Below are 16,677 nucleotides of genomic sequence, written 5' to 3'. Positions count from 1 at the left end.
AGTACTTTCATTTTAGATGAAAAATTGGTGGTATATTGGTGAGTGAAGTGGGACCTACTTTTGTTGGGGGTAGGACAGAACATTCTTTTAACATTGATTTGGATCATTTGTCTATTCCTGAGCTAGTAGATCTTGCTAAAGAATTTGGGGTGATTAATTTAGGGACCACTTATATTGCACCTAAGGGGGGTGCTTTGGTAAAATTAACATCAGACAGGGATTTATTAGACCTAGGAGTACTTTTGAATGATGGGGATATAATTGAGATTTATGTGTGCAATGACTCTTCTTTTGAGGATGTGGGGCCTGTCAGCTAGCATGTGATTGGTGGGGCTGGTGATAATTTATCAAAGCCAAGTAGGGATAGGGAATCTGCAGTTTATTTATTCCCTATCCACCACTAGTTAATACAACACCAACTACAAGTCTAGATCTAGAAAATCCTTCTTCTCCAAACTGTGTTGAAGGGGCTGAAGCAAATACTAGTAGTGCTTTTGCTAGTAGTGATTTTGCTAGTAGTGATTTTGGTGCTGAGAATCCCACTGGTGATGTAGACAATTCTGAGGAAGAAGGTACAGTAAATGGGTCTGATTCTGAACTGCCTGATGATTATGGGAGTGATGTTCATGAAGAACTTAGGGTGGTGAGAGAAGATTTAAGAGAATACGAAAAAAAACAAAGCTAGTAGGGCTGCTAAGGATAGACCAGATGGGTTTTTAGGTGAGTCTGGAGTGGATGGAGGTTATGAAGACATTCATAGAGTGAGAATAAATCTAAAGGGTTATTTGGGAGGTGATGATGATGAGCCACATTATGACTCATCAGATGTAGATAGTTTTGCTTCTGAATCTGAGGGTGAAAATGTTAGTGATGATGAACAAGTTGAAGGAGGGACTGAATTGAGGGCAAGGAGGAAGAAAAATAGGGTTGTGTATGATCCAGATTGTGAGAAAGTCATTTGGCAGGTTGGTCAAGTATTTCAAAATGTCAAAGAATTCAAAGAAGCTTTGACCAAATATGCTCTGAAGAAAGGTGTCCAGCTGGACAAGAAGAAGAATGACACAAGAAGGGTTAGGGTGAAGTGCAAAGAAGGTTTTCCTTGGATGATATATGCTAGCAAGGAAAGTAGGAGTACAAACTTCACAATCAAGACCTACAATCCTAGACACAAATGCCATAGGACCAACATCAACTTCCTTTGTAATTCTAAATTTCTGTCCAAGCATTATAAGGAGAGACTCACTTCCCAACCTACAATTAAAGGGTGGGAAATACAAGACTTGGTTAGGAAAGATTTTGGTATATATGTTGGGAAATCTGTCTGTTTGAAAACAAGGAAGATTGTTTTGAGAGAAGTTATAGGAGATCATATTGCTGAGTTTGGTAGACTCTTTGACTACAGGGATGTGCTGCTACAAAATAATCCTGGTAGCACATGTGTTGTGAATGTAATAGACAAGGAAGATGGTAAGAAAGAATTCGAAAATTTCTATATTTGTTTCGCTGCAATGAAATTGGGGTTCATGGGAGGTTGTAGGAGGTGTATAGGCCTAGATGGTTGTTTTCTGAAGGGTATTTGCAAGGGCTAGTTACTTGTAGCAGTTGCTAAAGATGGAAACAAGCGAATGGTTCCAATAGCATGGGCTATTACTGGAATTGAGACAAAGGATACATGGAGATGGTTTATGAGAGTCCTCCAGGATGACTTGCAACTTGGAGATGGGACTGAGGTCACTATAATTAGTGACATGCAAAAGGTACCTTTTTTTCATTATTTGTTTTCTATTTAGGCATTATGTTCTATTTTCTAATTCTGTTATGTTTTTACAGGGTTTGGTTAGTGCTGCTAAAGAAGTATTTCCTGATTGTGGGCATAGAATGTGTGCTAGACACATTCTGTCTAACTGGGCCCAAAATTGGAGAGGTATTGAGAGGAGGAAAAAATTCTGGAAGTGTGTTAGGTCAACATTTGAGGCAGAACTGAAAAACAGGCTGAATGAGTTAGATCAGTTGGGTAGGGGTATTGTTGAAGACCTTATTTCATACAACAAAGAAAGGTGGTGCAAAGTGTATTTCAAAGAATTTTCAAAATGTGATAGTGTGGACAACAATATGTCAGAATCTTTTAATGCTTGGATATTGTCAGCTAGACACAAGACAATTGTGTCAATGTTGGAAGAAATTAGAATCAAGATGATGAATAGGATAGCTAAGATGAGGGCATTTTCTGAAACTTGGGTTGATGGGATATCACCAATGGCATTGAAAGTGTTCAATGCTAATGCTGAGAGGTCAATGAACTTTACACATCACTGGAATGGAGACTGGGGCTTTGAAATCAAAGAGGGGTTAGGTACTCATATTGTTCAACTAGCAAGGGAATATTGCAGCTGCAGGTCATGACAACTAAAAGGTATCCCTTGTGCACATGCCCTAACAGCTATGTACTATAGGAGAATTGATCCAAGTGAGAATATTGTACATTGGTACAGACAAGAGACCTATTTAAGGGCTTATTCTCACTTCATATAGCCTATTCCAAGCATGATTATGTGGCCAGACAGTACAAACCCAAAGATAGAGCCTCCGGAAGTCAAAAAAATGCCTGGCAAGCCAAGAAGGTGCAGAAGAAAGGAGATAGGAGAAGTGAGAAGGGTTGGAAAGTTGACAAAAAGAGGGATAGCCATGACATTCTCTGGTTGCAAGTCTAGTACACATAACATAAAAAGTTGTCCTTCAAGGCCTCCAACTGCATCAGCAACAACTTCTGCCCCTTCTAGGAGGAAATACTCAGTGCCACCAACTGCATCAGCAACTTCCAAGAGCAAATACTCAAGGCCACCAACTGTTGATGCAACTTCCAAGAGGAAATACTCAAGGCCACCACAAGCTGATGCACCAACAACAGCTAGAGCAAAAGCAGCAGGATCAACAAGAGCACCAAATGCACGAGTAACTGCTCCTCTAACTACACCAGCAACTGCTCCTCCAACTGCTCCAGCAATTGCTCCACCAACTGCTCCAACAACTTCCAAGAGGAAATACACAAAGCCACCAGTCCCTCCAAGGCCTAAAGCAACTACAAAGGTAACTGTAATATACAATACTTTGCTTACCATTAATTAGTCAAATATTAACTTATTATCTGTTAGGTTAATGCTTCTCAGGAGTCATCAACTAGAAGTACAAGAAAAAGTAGTGTTCATGACACTCAAGATGCATCTACAAGCATGAGAGGGGGCAGGACTAAGTACAAGAGGCCAAGGGTTGTTGGACAGGGTGTATTTGTGTCTGAGTCTGGATACAAATGTGTTAATGTAAGTGTTTCTCAATCACCTAAGTTATTGTTATTATTTTTAGCCACTTTGTGACACTAACCAATTTAAATTGCAGCAAGGAATGCCTAGCAGCAGGTTGGTGTCCACACCTAAGGCAATGAATTCAGCCTTGGTCACAGGTTATATTGGATACAAACCCAGCAAAGGATTGAAGTGGAAAGGAACAAAAGCAGTTACACAAAGACAACTCCAAGTGCAAAGTGCTAATCATAGAATCCAAACAAGATCAAAGGCTTATAGAGTTCAAACAAGATCAAGAAAAGGAAAATCTCCAATGAAGTAGTCTGATATTTCTATGTTTAAGCTAGCTATTTTTGGTGAAACTTGGATATGTAAGCAAACAATGTAGCTTGGTAGTTTTTGTTGACAGTTAGTGCTACTGTCCAGTTATTTTGCACATGACAATGACCTTGATTTGATATTAAATGGTATTGGTTTATTGTCCAGATTTTCATTGAATGGTACTGTTGACACCCAATTTTGTCCCTCCTTTATTTAATTTTATTCACTCGGGCGTCTAAATTTATTGACGAGCTAAATACTTTATTTTCACTACTATTATTTTCGCTACTGTTATTTTCAACATTACGAGCATTACTTTACCACAAATTTTAAATGATTCGTCATCATTTCATTTGTTTCAGGTTTGGACTCGTTAAATTAATTACAGAACAACACTTTGTTAAATCCTTATTTTTTACATATTAGTTATTAATTGTCTTCATATAGTATATATTGTACTAGTTGTTAAATTAGAAGCCCACGAATAATTAAAATAGAGGATGAAGGGTCAATAATTTCAGCCAAATAAATGGCCCAAATTATCAGCCCATACTCTAATTAATTCAACCAACCCACATTATTCCCAACCCAAAACAATTCAGCCCACATTATTTCCCTACCCAACCCAAAAATTATCCGAACCGGTCCGTCCCATAACATGAAATGAAACCAGTAGGGTTTCATTTCATTTTCTTTCTTCAACCCGCCGCCCCTCTCTCCCTTTACCCTAATCTCTCCTTCTCTCCTCACCGCCGTACCCCACTCCCGCTCCTCTTTGCCCCACACCACGCTCCTCCCCACTCAACACCGACGACCCCACTCTCCACTCACCGCCGCTCCCATATGCTCCTCTCTCTCTTTTCTTAAAACCAAACGAAACCCTATAAATCTGGGGGAAGTGAGGGAAATCAACAAGAAAACAGATCGAGAAAGGGGGGGATTTTTTTGGACGACATTCAACATTTTTCTATCTTTAATTACTACTTTAAATCTGGAATTCGTTCGAATTCTGTTCTGTTTCAATTCTTTGGCAGCCACTTTAACCATTCCTAATTATTTTTTACATATTTCAATCGCTATACTTGGGAACACCCATTTGAAAATTAAGTCGTTTTACTCTTTCGGCTTGTTACTTTAAGATCGAGCGTATATTCGAGACCTCGAGACCCCGTTCACTGCACCTACAAAAGGTCAGTAAACCTTTTCCTTTTCTTTATTTTTTAAGTATTTGGTGTGTTTAGTTTAATTTGTGTTTGTGTGTAGTTAACAGCTGTGTCAATGGTCGTTTAGTTTAGTCTAGTCGAACTTAGTCTTAGTTAATATAGCGTAGCATCAATTAATCATGTAGTTAGTTTAAATAATCATACATGTTAAATTTGCTCGTTTATTAATCCTGGCTATGTGTCAGTATAGCCTTGAATCTGGTTAGTAATCATCAAATATGTATTAAGTAAGTTGTCGAGTCATTAGCATGCTTATAGGATGGTCGATACTAACTGAGCATGTGCTTGTTTAGATATTTGTTAGTTCATTTAGATGCTTAGTGTGGCTCAGTGTAACATAGCCAGTCTAACGGTTTCCATGTGTGTTTAAACATTAGTTTAAATAAGTCCCTGTTCAACCTAGTTTCATTCTCGATTAAATATTTAGTTTCCTCATCATAGTGTTGTTTTCGTTCAATTCTATTTGTTTTAAAATTCCTGTAGCTTAGTTCTGTTTTAATTTTAATTCTGCTTTATTATGTAATCCTCTTCCCCTTTTCATTTTGCTTCAATTACGTTCTATGTGGAATTATAAAATCATCTGGAAGCTGTTGAAATTAGTGGTAGATATGGTTGTGATATGTTAGGGATCTTAGTTTCTTTCTTGCGTGGAGTCAATATTTTAATTTTGAAACTATAAAGAGAGGCTTGAATGGTTGTCTGATGATATTACAAACTCCTATCTGTTCGTCTTCCCAGTTTTCTAAGACTATTTCAAGATCATTTAGTGTTCAAATTTGAAGTGAAGTGCAACCTATATGATAACTTAACTCTAGACTATCAAGAATCAATCTTTCTTCTAAAAAATGTGGAACATATTCCATCTCTATCTCTATTCCTAGGTAACTGTAATGTTGATTTTTGTAGTGTCTGTTGACTCGTATAATTTTCAACACCAAGTTGATTCTCTCCTTTTGACCAAACAAAGATTTATTCTTGTTGAAGCATTTGTGGTTACAAATCAGTCTGGTTGAGTTCGACAGTGCCCTTTGTTTTAATTTTCTTCACTATCCTGTTCAGAAAGCATGTTGATGAAATTTGTAGTCTGCATCTCCTCTTACTTTGCCTTAAGTTTCATTTTTAGTATTTAGTGCAAATATCCTCCCTGTGTGATAGAACGTTCTCAGATTAAGCATAAATATCTTAAGTATTAGAAGAGGAAGATTTAATTCATTTTGGATTCTCAAACTAACAGATCATTAGTAAACTGGAGAATTTTAATCACTCTACACTATTCTTAAGTCTCTGATTGCTTTGAAAAAATGAAACTAAGTGTTTTCCTAATCTACAATAGTCCCCTAACTGATTGAGTATAAGGCTTTGATTCACTGTTTCTTTTCCTTGAGCCAAAAACTGCCTTGCCTGATAAACATTTGGCCTTGAAAAGATGAGTGGGAGACCTTTCAACTAGTTTGGTTGAAATAAGATGCTAATGGGTCAAGATAGCTGTAAGATAAAGGGCAAACTTTTGGGAGTGGTTTAGCCTCCTCCGATAGCATGCCATGCCTAAGGTTCTAGAAACCTTTTGACCTTGTGCGGCATTAGAAATATGGATGGCGGTAGCCCTTTCTATGTCCTGAATCTTTTAAGCCTGGCATTTTATGTCATATATATGTGTGGTTCCCTCTCTTTAATGATCTTACTCTTCGTTATAGATGAACTGAAAACAACCTCCCATAAGGATTTGTCATGCCTTCAATTAACGTGTTTCCTTTCATGTCTCCAGTTATTTTGTTAAGCCTGATCAAGTGAATACAGTTGACAGTTTGTTCTCTTAAAAGTGAACTAAGAAGTATAACTATAATAAATATAAAAGAATTTGATAGTTTTGAGCTTGTTCTTTTTTACATTTCTATGTAAAAAAAATACTCATCCTTTACCCCTTTCTTACTTTGCATGAACTGGGAATTTCAAATTCTAAATGCTATTAAGAGACTACATTTTGGTGGTGCAAAACAATGCACCTGCTACTGCACTTTGCTATGCTTTAACTACTGTTGTACATTGATGTTGTTTAGCCTTATTGAGCTGCTCTGCTGTTGCATCCTTTGAGACACAAGTTCCTGTGTAGTTGCTGCACTTTTGTGCCCATCTTCGTTGCATTATGAGCCATTTCGTGGTTGCATATGGATGCAAACTTTAGCAACTCTTACATTGTGGCTGTAACTTTAAGCCAACGTGTGCAACATCGGGAAAACGGAGGCAAAGGCTTTCCAATAATAACCTTCTATACATCCTTATGAATACATATACATGAGATATATCTAAATATACACAGTATATACATAATCTACCGATTTGTTTTGAGTGTATATTTTACATGTTTAGTCTTATTTATTAATCACATACTAATCCTTTTCTTTTCATTTCTTATGCATGACTATCGAACACGAGCCCCTCGGACTCGTCTCCTTCCGCACTTGGCGTTAACACAACTCCTCTCGAGTCAGCCCCATATAGTAGCAACCAATCCGCAGCCAAACATGGAAATAAAATCTGGGCCTAAGCCCAATAAACGTGAACAGCAACAGTCCTCAATGGGTTGAGCCCCTTTCAATCATTTTACTCTCCTTTTTATTTTTATTTTGTGCATTTAATTTGTAATTACATGACTAACACTTTATTTGTTTTATTTGCTTAGATTAGGCGAGCCTTAGCGGAATTAGCGGGTTTTAGCAAAATGGGTAGGAAGAAACAATAATTAATTCCTTAGTTTCGTTTTCTTCTTCCATATTAATTTATTTATAGTGTCTATAATATTTATCTATGTTAAAGCCATTGATTTTTAAGGACGAAGCCATAAGCACATATTTTGAATTAAGATCATGTTTTCATTCTTACTGTATTAGAAATTTCAAAACATCACTAATACGCAGATATAAATTCAAGTATATTTTATGAATGCATTTTCCAATCATGCATATTTTAGCCCGAATAACGCTAAATAAGAGTGATAAAAAATAGAAAGAAATTCATGGCCTTTTCATCATATTTAAGAATATAAGTCTAGACATTTCTACACCATCATATTCATATAATATCATTTTTTTTATCTAAAGATCACATTTGTCAAATCATCCTTTTAAAAGGCTATTATTCATAGGCAAATTATCCTATTTTCTACAAATCTTATTTTTTGAATAACATTATTATATTTTTCATTTAAGGCCTTAGCAAAATCTTTAAGTTTCATTTTAACATTTAGAATCTTCTTTTACGCAAATTATTATATTTTCTACAAGTATTATTTTAAACAACACTATTACCCTTTCGTTTAAAACCTTAACAACGTTTATAAGTCGTGTTTTCAAAATAGCATTAGAAGTACTCTTTTATACAAATTATTATTTTCTACAAGTTCTATTTCAAATAGCATTCTTACATGGTTATTTACCACTTTAGTTATATTTACAAAGCTATGTTCTTTTCTATAATACTATATTTACACTTAGCCTAACTAATCATAAGTCCGGTCGGTTAACCATTGTTAATGGGCCTTAAAGGATGCCTAATACCTTCCCTTTAGACTAATTGAACCCTTACCTAGAATCTTAAGTTTCGCAGACCTTAAACAGAGCTAACTTTAGAAAATAACTTTAATAAACTTTAGGTGTCCTAATTCACCATAAATAATTAGGTGGCGCCTCCTTAAAATAAATAAACAAAAAATAGGAATCACCAATATGTTATACTCTACTTTAACCTGGTTAAAAAAGGGTATGACAGGTACTTGGTATTTTATGTCAAGGTTTTGCATTGAATGGTAGTTGATATTTCTGACCAGATTTTGATGTGAAATGGTACTGGTTACTGGTTTATATTGTCCATATTTTGCATTGAATGTTAGTTGGTGTTTTGTTCAGGTTTGCATTGAAATGGTCAATGCTTATTGTCCAGATTTGCATTGAATGGTAGTTGTTATTTTCTATCCAGATTTTCCATTCAATGTTAGTTAGTGTTTTGTCCAAGTTTGCATTGAATGGTAGTTGTTATTTTCTGTCCAGATTTTCCATTCAATGTTAGTTAGTGTTTTGTCCAGGTTTGCATTGAAATGGTCAATGTTTATTGTCCAAATTTTTCATCCCAGATTTTGATAGTGTCCATATGGTATAAATGTTGTTGGTTAGCATGTTGATAGGCTAACCACTACTAACTAGATGGTATAACGTATTGCTTCACAAAGTCATCATAATCATATTCAATATGCTAACCAAAATTAGATTACATTGTTAATCATCTAAATAGAACTTCACTTCAACCTAATTAGTACTACAACCATTGTTAATCATCTAAGTACAACTTCACTTCAACCTAATTAGTACTACTACCAGAACCAAGATAAAACATCAAATTAAATAGGACACTAATACATAGACAAATCTTCAATGTTTTTGACCACTTCAACTCTTGCTCATATTTGTTTTTCTTCTTCAACAAACCCCAAATAACAATATTAGCTTGCCCCGAAAATGGTGGTTCATACCAATTGAAAAAATTGCAAGAACTTCGACTTTTCACCTATAAAAAGTGAACGAAAATTAGTGACTAAATGAAACAAACCCAGCAAAATCATACTAAAATTGAGATACTAAAAACAAAAATTACATACCTTGTAATTTTGACAACCCCAAAATCTCCTTCCCGGATTGTCATCGGACCATGAAATCCTCACCACCGCCGGAAATCCATATCTACAAACTCTAGTCATGAGTACAATTGACAGAGAAACTTACAATTGAGAGAGAAAATTTAACAATTAGAAAAGAAGGAGAACAAAAAGCTTGAATTTTAAGTTGTGGTGTATTTTAATGGGGGAGGGGTTAAATAAGAACAAGGGGCTGATGTTAGCCGCTAGAAGTGAAAGAAATGTAAAGCGAAATGTGAAAATTGGATTTGTTACCGTTTTTATGTTGATGTGGCACCTCTCACGCGCCTCTTAGCGTGTGACTATACTCACTATGCCATGTGGCAGCTCGGGGATTAATTAAAACCCATTTTGCCAAGTCTAGGGGTGTCTTGAAGTGCAACAATAGTTTGAGGATGAAAGTTGCAATTCGTGCCAAGTTCGGGGGCGTTTTAGTTACTTAAGCCAAGAAAATTTGAAGCAGTAAAAGGTTTAGCAACTATGATTAATCCATGCTTAAAAGAATCATATTTTGTCTACTGTTTTATTGGGGGGCCTAGTCCAGAAATACAACCACTAGTCCAAAATGCAAATCCCACAACCTTGTTAGAGGCATACAAGTGTGCTAAATTGTTTGAAAAAATCCATGAATGCTCTGTATAAGCAAATCTCTACTAAATTAACACCTCGCCACTCCTCTAACCCACCCAAATTCGTTCCTTACCAATCCACCCACAAAGCTCCAACAGTTTGAATACCAAAAATGTTAGCAGTACAAAACCTTTAACCTTTGATCAAATGAGAGAAAGGAATTTGTGTTTTAAATGCCACGATAAATTCACACCGGGCCACCAATGCAAGCCCAAAACCTTGCATATAATGGAGGGTGAAGAGTATATTGATGCCCAAGAAGTTCTAGAGGCAGCGGATCCTATTGCAAAGGAGGCCCAACAGGCCCATGATGAAGGAGAGGTTTCACTGTTAGCACTACTGGGCCATGACAAGGCCCCATCGACAATTAGAATTGAAAGATGGACCAAGAAACAAAGATTGAACATATTAATTGATAGTGGCTCCACTCACAGTTTCGTAGACCCCCAAATTATAAAGAATTTACAGGCCCAAGTTGATTTGCTACATCGTTTATTAAGGGTTAAGGTTGCCTATAGTCAATTTGTTTTTTTTTGTGATATAGTTTGCAAGAGTTTTTCTTGGTCTATGCAAGGCAACGAGTTCCAATTTGATATGATATTGCTTAAGGTGGGTGGCTACGATGTGGTCTTAGGGATGGACTGGGTTGATTCGGTTGCGCCTATTATACTGATTCACAAGAATTGTAGCCTATTGAAGAAAAAGGGGTAGAAAGGATGATTGAAAAGGGGCAATGCAGTTATGTAGCCCAGTTGTTAATAGTGGACGTAGCTTAAAACCAAGAGACAGAGGTTCCAAAAATTATCAGGGACCTAGTGGATCGTTATTTGGATTTGTTTAAGGAGCCCAATGAACTGCCCCCATCACGGGCTTGTGATCACCATATCGAATTGTTACCAGGTTCTAAGCCAGTTAATTTGCGCCCATATCGTTACTCGTTTGAACAAAAGAATGCAATTGAGGACATTGTTGCTGAGATGCTCAAGGCCAAGACAGTATCCATAAATGTCTCACCTTTTGCATCCCCAGTGTTACTTGTTAACAAGAAAGATGCTACATGGAGGTTATGCGTGGATTATTGCCGGCTTAATGAGATTACTGTGAAGAACAAATACCCCATCCCAGTAGTGGAGGATTTGTTAGATGAATTAAATGGAGGAAGTTATTTCTCTAAACTGGATTTACGTTCGGGCTACCACCAAATTCGTATGCGACAAAGTGATGAGCATTTAACAGCCTTCAAAACACATCATGGGCTGTGGGAATTCAAAGTTATGCCATTTGGGCTAACTAATGCGCCTGCGACTTTTCAGGCCCTAATGCACCAAATTTTTGGCCCACATCTACGTAAGTTTTTCTTAGTATTTTTCGACGACATTTCAATTTACAGCACCAATTTGGACGATCACGTGGTGTACCTAGAAATTGTATTTGACATTTTGAGGCTTCACAATTTATATGCTAAAAGATCTAAGTGCACATTTGGGCAAAAATCAGTGGAATATCTGGGCCATTTAATTTCTGGAGAAGGAGTTAATACGGATGCAGCTAAAATTGAAGCCATGCTGAATTGGGCCCATCCCAAGTCCATCAGAGAGTTAAGAGGCTTCTTAGCCCTGACCAGGTACTAACGAAGATTTATAAAGAATTACGCACTTATCAGTAAGCCTTTGACTAATTTGTTGAAAAAAGGGAATTTTCAGTGGAACATGGAAGCAACACAAGCTTTTGAAGATCTTAAACAAGCTATGGTATGTGCACCAGTATTATCCCTTCCTGATTTTGGTATACCATTTGTGGTAGAAGTAGATGCGAGTGGGAAGGGTGTAAGAGCAGTTTTGACACAAAAGGAAGACCTATTGCATTCTTAAGCCAAACTCTTAGTCCTAAGCATTTGGGGCTATCAACATATGAAAAAGAGCTAATTGTACTGTTAATATCTGTTGACAAATGGCGCCACTACCTCCAACCAAATCATTTCATTATAAAGACCGATCATTTTAGCTTAAAATTCCTTAATGATTAGAGGATAACCACTTCATTACAACATAAAGGGGTCACCAAGCTGTTAGGACTGAGTTATGAAATACATTTTAGAAGGGGAGTCGAGAATGGAGCAGCAGATGCCCTGTCTAGAAATCACGAGGAGGCAAGCTATCATGGTCTTTCTGCCACTCAACCTATTGTTGACACCCAATTTTGTCCCTCTATTTAATTTTATTCACTCGGACGTCTAAATTTATTGACGAGCTAGATACTTTATTTTTCACTGCTATTTATATTCGCTACTTTTATTTTAACATTGCAAGTATTAATTTATCACAAATTTTAAATGTTCATCGTCATTTCACTTTCGGGTTTGGAATCGTTAAGTTAATTACAAGACAACACTTTGTAAATCCTTACTTTCTATATAAATAAATTGCTATTTATCTTCACATAATAAATATTGTACTAGTTACTAAATTACAAGCCCGAAAATAATTAAAATAGCGGAGGAAGGACCAATATTTTTCAGCAAATTAATGGCTTAAAATACAAATACAATATTATTTCCTACCTAAACAAACAACCCACATTTCTATACCCAACCCACATTTTCAACCCATATTTAAATTAATGGGCCAGCCCACTACCATTTTTTCGGACCAGCCCATTTTGCCCGACCCGGCCCAATCGTCCATTTCTTTTTTTTACTCCTAAAACCTAACCCTTCAGCCGCCCCCCTCATTTTCTTTTTTTTGCCCCTTTCTCTTTCATCTCTCCCTCTCTTCTTTCCCTTTTCCTCCTTTCTCTCCCTTTTCCTTTTCCCCACACACGCTCCCCTCCACAGCCGACACACGCTCCAACTCCCGCTCCCCTCTCTCCTCGAAAACCCCATAAAAGGAGGTGGTTTGTGGAACAAAGGGAAAAAAAAAAGATAGATCGAAAAAAAGGAGGAGGCGACGGGGAAATATTATCACACTTCAACATTTTCATCTTTTAACTACAATTCTAAACCTTCGTTTAAACTTTTCATTCTATCACGGCGAACTTTAGCCACAACAGAGATTTTCGAGCTCATTTGTATCGTGCTTTGGATCTGTTCATAACGAGAGATTAGATTCGAGACCTCAACGCCCTGTTCATTGCGCCAAGAAAAGGTAAACTTTACCTTATTATTAATCCTGTTAGTTTGCTGTTTACTTAATAGTTGTGGTGTTTGGCCTATTTAAATGTGATTAGTATGAGTTTGTGCGGTGCTGCTTTCATCAGTAGTTGTGGTGGGTGGTTTAGTTGAAAATATGACAAGTGTTAACGTTGCCGGTTGCTGCTTATTCGAGTAGTATCAGGAGTTGTTTAGTTAAATATCAGGAAGTGATAATTTTTATTAGTTTCCAGCTTTTCATGGCGTAGCAGCCTCTAAAATGATCATGATGGTTCTCTTCTATGTCCGTTTAAACCTGTCGAAAGAGTCTCGTACGTATAACTGCTCCTTATTAGTTTCTAGATTTTGAATATCGTGTGTATCATTCGAGTTCTGCCTCCTAACCGTGTCATAATATGATAGAACTAGATTCATTGTAAGTTTATATGCCTGTTTGTTGAAGTACAAACTGTGTATATTAAAGATATACCAAATACGCCAGGCGCATACAAAGCTCTGTATACCCGTAGTATATATATGAATTTGTATATCCAGCGTATATATGGTATGTCCTTCGATTATAGTCAGAACGCCCCACCCTGCTAAGCCTGGATAGATGTTTAACTCGGAAATATGTTAGGTATGACTATAAGTATGGTAGTTCCCTGTCATTTTGTTCATAAGCGTCCATATTAGAGTCTGACATGTCATTTAGTACTGTCAAAAGATGTTTGGTTTGTCGTTTTGAAAATAAACCTGCTGGTTTGAATACTTGTGGAAGGATCCAAAGATGACACGAACCCCTTTCTACCCTTCCCCTTCTCCTCTTTGGATATGGTCTTGAAACCTGCGGTTTGAAGGTGCTATTTTCTGTTTTGTTTTGAATGGATTCAGGTCTGAAATGAATCTGTTGGGTTCTAAAACTATATACCTAGAATTTCCATCTGTACAAGTAGTTAATACGTGAATCCATTTCTTATGAGATGAGTTGGACTGCCTACGTGCTTATGAAAAGTGGAAGTCACATCAAGTCACATCATACCCATGGTGGACATGGCCAAATTGTTAGCACAGCGAGGCGTGACAGTCACTTTAGTCATGACACCTCTTAATGCTATCTGATTCACTGCAGTAATTGATCGTGCCATCGGTTCTGGACTCCTTATTCGGGTACTTGAACTCCAGTTTCCAGCCAAGGAAGCAGGACTTCCAGAGGGATGTGAAAGCGCGGACGGTCTGCCTGCACTGGCCTTTAGAAGAAATTTCTTTGCTGCAATTGATATGCTACAAGACCAAGCTGAAAAGTTGCTTCAAGAGATGAAGCCTAAGCCGCGTTGCATTATTTGCGATAAGCATATCGCTTGGACAGCTGAGACAGCTGATAAGTTTCAGATTCCAAGAATCATATTTGATGGAATGAGTTGCTTCACTCAATTATGCATGCATAATTTGTACATCATGAAGGATCAAAATGAAATTCCTGAATCAGGGCCTTTTGCCATCCCAGATTTACCAGATAGAATTGAAGTTACTAAAGCTCAGCTGCCTGGAGCATTCAATCCAGGAACTCTTTGCATACAAGATATTCGTGACAAGATACGAGCAGCTGAAAATAGAGCCTATGGGGTTGTGATTAATACTTTCGAGGACTTGGAACAAAGGTATGTGGATAAATTCAGAAAACTTAAAGATGGTAGAGTTTGGTGTATTGGACCCTTGTCTCTTTGTAACAATGAAAATCAAGATAAAGCTCAGAGAGGGAATAAGGCCTCATTTGACAAAGAAGAATATTTGAAGAAATGGCTTGATTTTTGGCAGCCTGAGTCTGTTGTGTATGCATGCTTTGGGAGCCTTGGTCGTATTACAGTTGTACAATTTGTGGAGCTAGCTTTAGGCCTGGAAGCATCAGGTTTTCCATTCATTCTAGTCATAAAAGCAGGGGAAGGACAAGCACCAATAGAGGACTGGATATCGAAAAATGGATTCGAGAAAAGAACAACAGAAAGAGGGCTTTTGATCCGTGGGTGGGCACCACAAGTACTAATTCTGTCACACCCCACCATTGGAGCATTCTTGACTCATTGTGGTTGGAATTCGACCCTTGAGGGGATTAGTTCTGGTGTGCCTATGATCACTTGGCCTTTATTTTCCGAGCAGTTTCTGAATGAAAGGTTCTTAGTACATGTCTTGAGAATGGGTGCGAGTGTTGGATCCCAAGGAGTTATGCATTTGGGAGAAGGAGAGAAATCTCAAGTCCAAGTGAACAACGAAGAAGTGACTAAAGCCATAAAAGAAGTGATGGACAAGGAGGATGAAGGAAATGAGAGGAGAAAAAGAGCCAAAGAACTTGGACAAAGTGCAAAAAAGGCAGCGGAAAATGGTGGATCTTCTCATCTCAGCTTAACACTTCTAATCAAAGAAATACAAGAATTCCAACTCAATGAATCTTAAAATGAATATGCACTGGTATGGAATGTACTTTTTTTTATTAGAAAATGCTAGGAGCATTACCTTTTACTGCTTGTATTTTAATCTCAAATAAGGTACATGAATAAAATATGAAACAAGACTTTAGTTCAGACAGTCTGCAACTTGTGACACCAAAAAGTTGATATGAATTGTAAAGGTATTGATTGAACAATTTCCCCCATTTCTCCAAATATCTTATAATCTGGGATCATCTTAGCTTTGTCAATTACACCAGTAAGTTATACTTCGGTTGAGTGACTTCCGATTATATTCCTATAGAAAAATGGAATTGTTGTGTACATGGTTTCCTTGTCCCATGGTGCTCAGCCCTGTTGGTTTAACCATTTAGGTCCACGAAAGGGTGAAGTACTCTCTACTAAAAGTTGTTCATTCTTAGGACTCGATGAGTTGCTATGATTAGATACATTTAAATGTCTGTTGTTTGCTTTCCAAATATTATCTCATCATATGTTAAGAGCATTGAGAAATAAAATAAACTGTCTACCACCTTTTACTGGTTTTGTTGACATTAAATATGAAAAATAAAGGGAAAGAATTTCACGGCTTATTTTACTTATAACTGACTAAACACTATTGTTCCAATGAGTGGACTAGTGGAGATGAGGAAGAAAGGATTGTCACTACAACAACAACCCAGTGAAATCCCACATCGTGGGATTTGAGGAGGGTAGAGTGTACGCAGACCTTACTCCTACCAAGGTAGGACGACTGTTTCCGAAAGACTCTCGGCTCAATAAAAGCATAAAAATAAGTCAGATAAGGTTAAGAGATTCAAAGCGATATGAAATGAAATAATGCGAGCGACACAGATAACACAGGATAATCAAAGCACAGGACATAACAGATAATAGCAGAAATCTGAACACAAGAAATTATATTGCGATAATGCGACTACTAATAAGA

General features: G+C 37.2%; 1 protein-coding gene, 1 long non-coding RNA gene and 1 pseudogene across 2 annotated transcripts; 2 read left to right on the top strand and 1 right to left on the bottom strand.

The window, feature by feature from the left end:
• Positions 1 to 3,078: 3,078 nt before the first annotated feature.
• Positions 3,079 to 3,688, top strand: LOC132626003 (uncharacterized). The gene is made up of 2 exons (XM_060340705.1): positions 3,079 to 3,317; positions 3,394 to 3,688. Exons 1-2 carry the CDS (start codon positions 3,231 to 3,233, stop codon positions 3,619 to 3,621), a joined length of 315 nt encoding a protein of 104 aa, XP_060196688.1. The 5' UTR covers positions 3,079 to 3,230; the 3' UTR covers positions 3,622 to 3,688.
• Positions 3,689 to 9,056: 5,368 nt separating this feature from the next.
• Positions 9,057 to 9,862, bottom strand: LOC132625997 (uncharacterized). The gene is made up of 2 exons (XR_009577059.1): positions 9,492 to 9,862; positions 9,057 to 9,400 (listed from the first exon to the last, which is right to left on the bottom strand). It is a non-coding gene; the product is annotated as an uncharacterized LOC132625997 (long non-coding RNA).
• Positions 9,863 to 10,385: 523 nt separating this feature from the next.
• On the top strand, positions 10,386 to 15,924 carry LOC132617264 (UDP-glycosyltransferase 73C3-like; annotated as a pseudogene).
• The last annotated feature ends 753 nt before the right edge of the window (positions 15,925 to 16,677 follow it).

This window comes from Lycium barbarum, chromosome 1 (genome assembly GCF_019175385.1).
Source record: "Lycium barbarum isolate Lr01 chromosome 1, ASM1917538v2, whole genome shotgun sequence".
Taxonomy (NCBI): domain Eukaryota; kingdom Viridiplantae; phylum Streptophyta; class Magnoliopsida; order Solanales; family Solanaceae; genus Lycium; species Lycium barbarum.
This window is presented reverse-complemented; position numbering and strand designations above follow the sequence as displayed.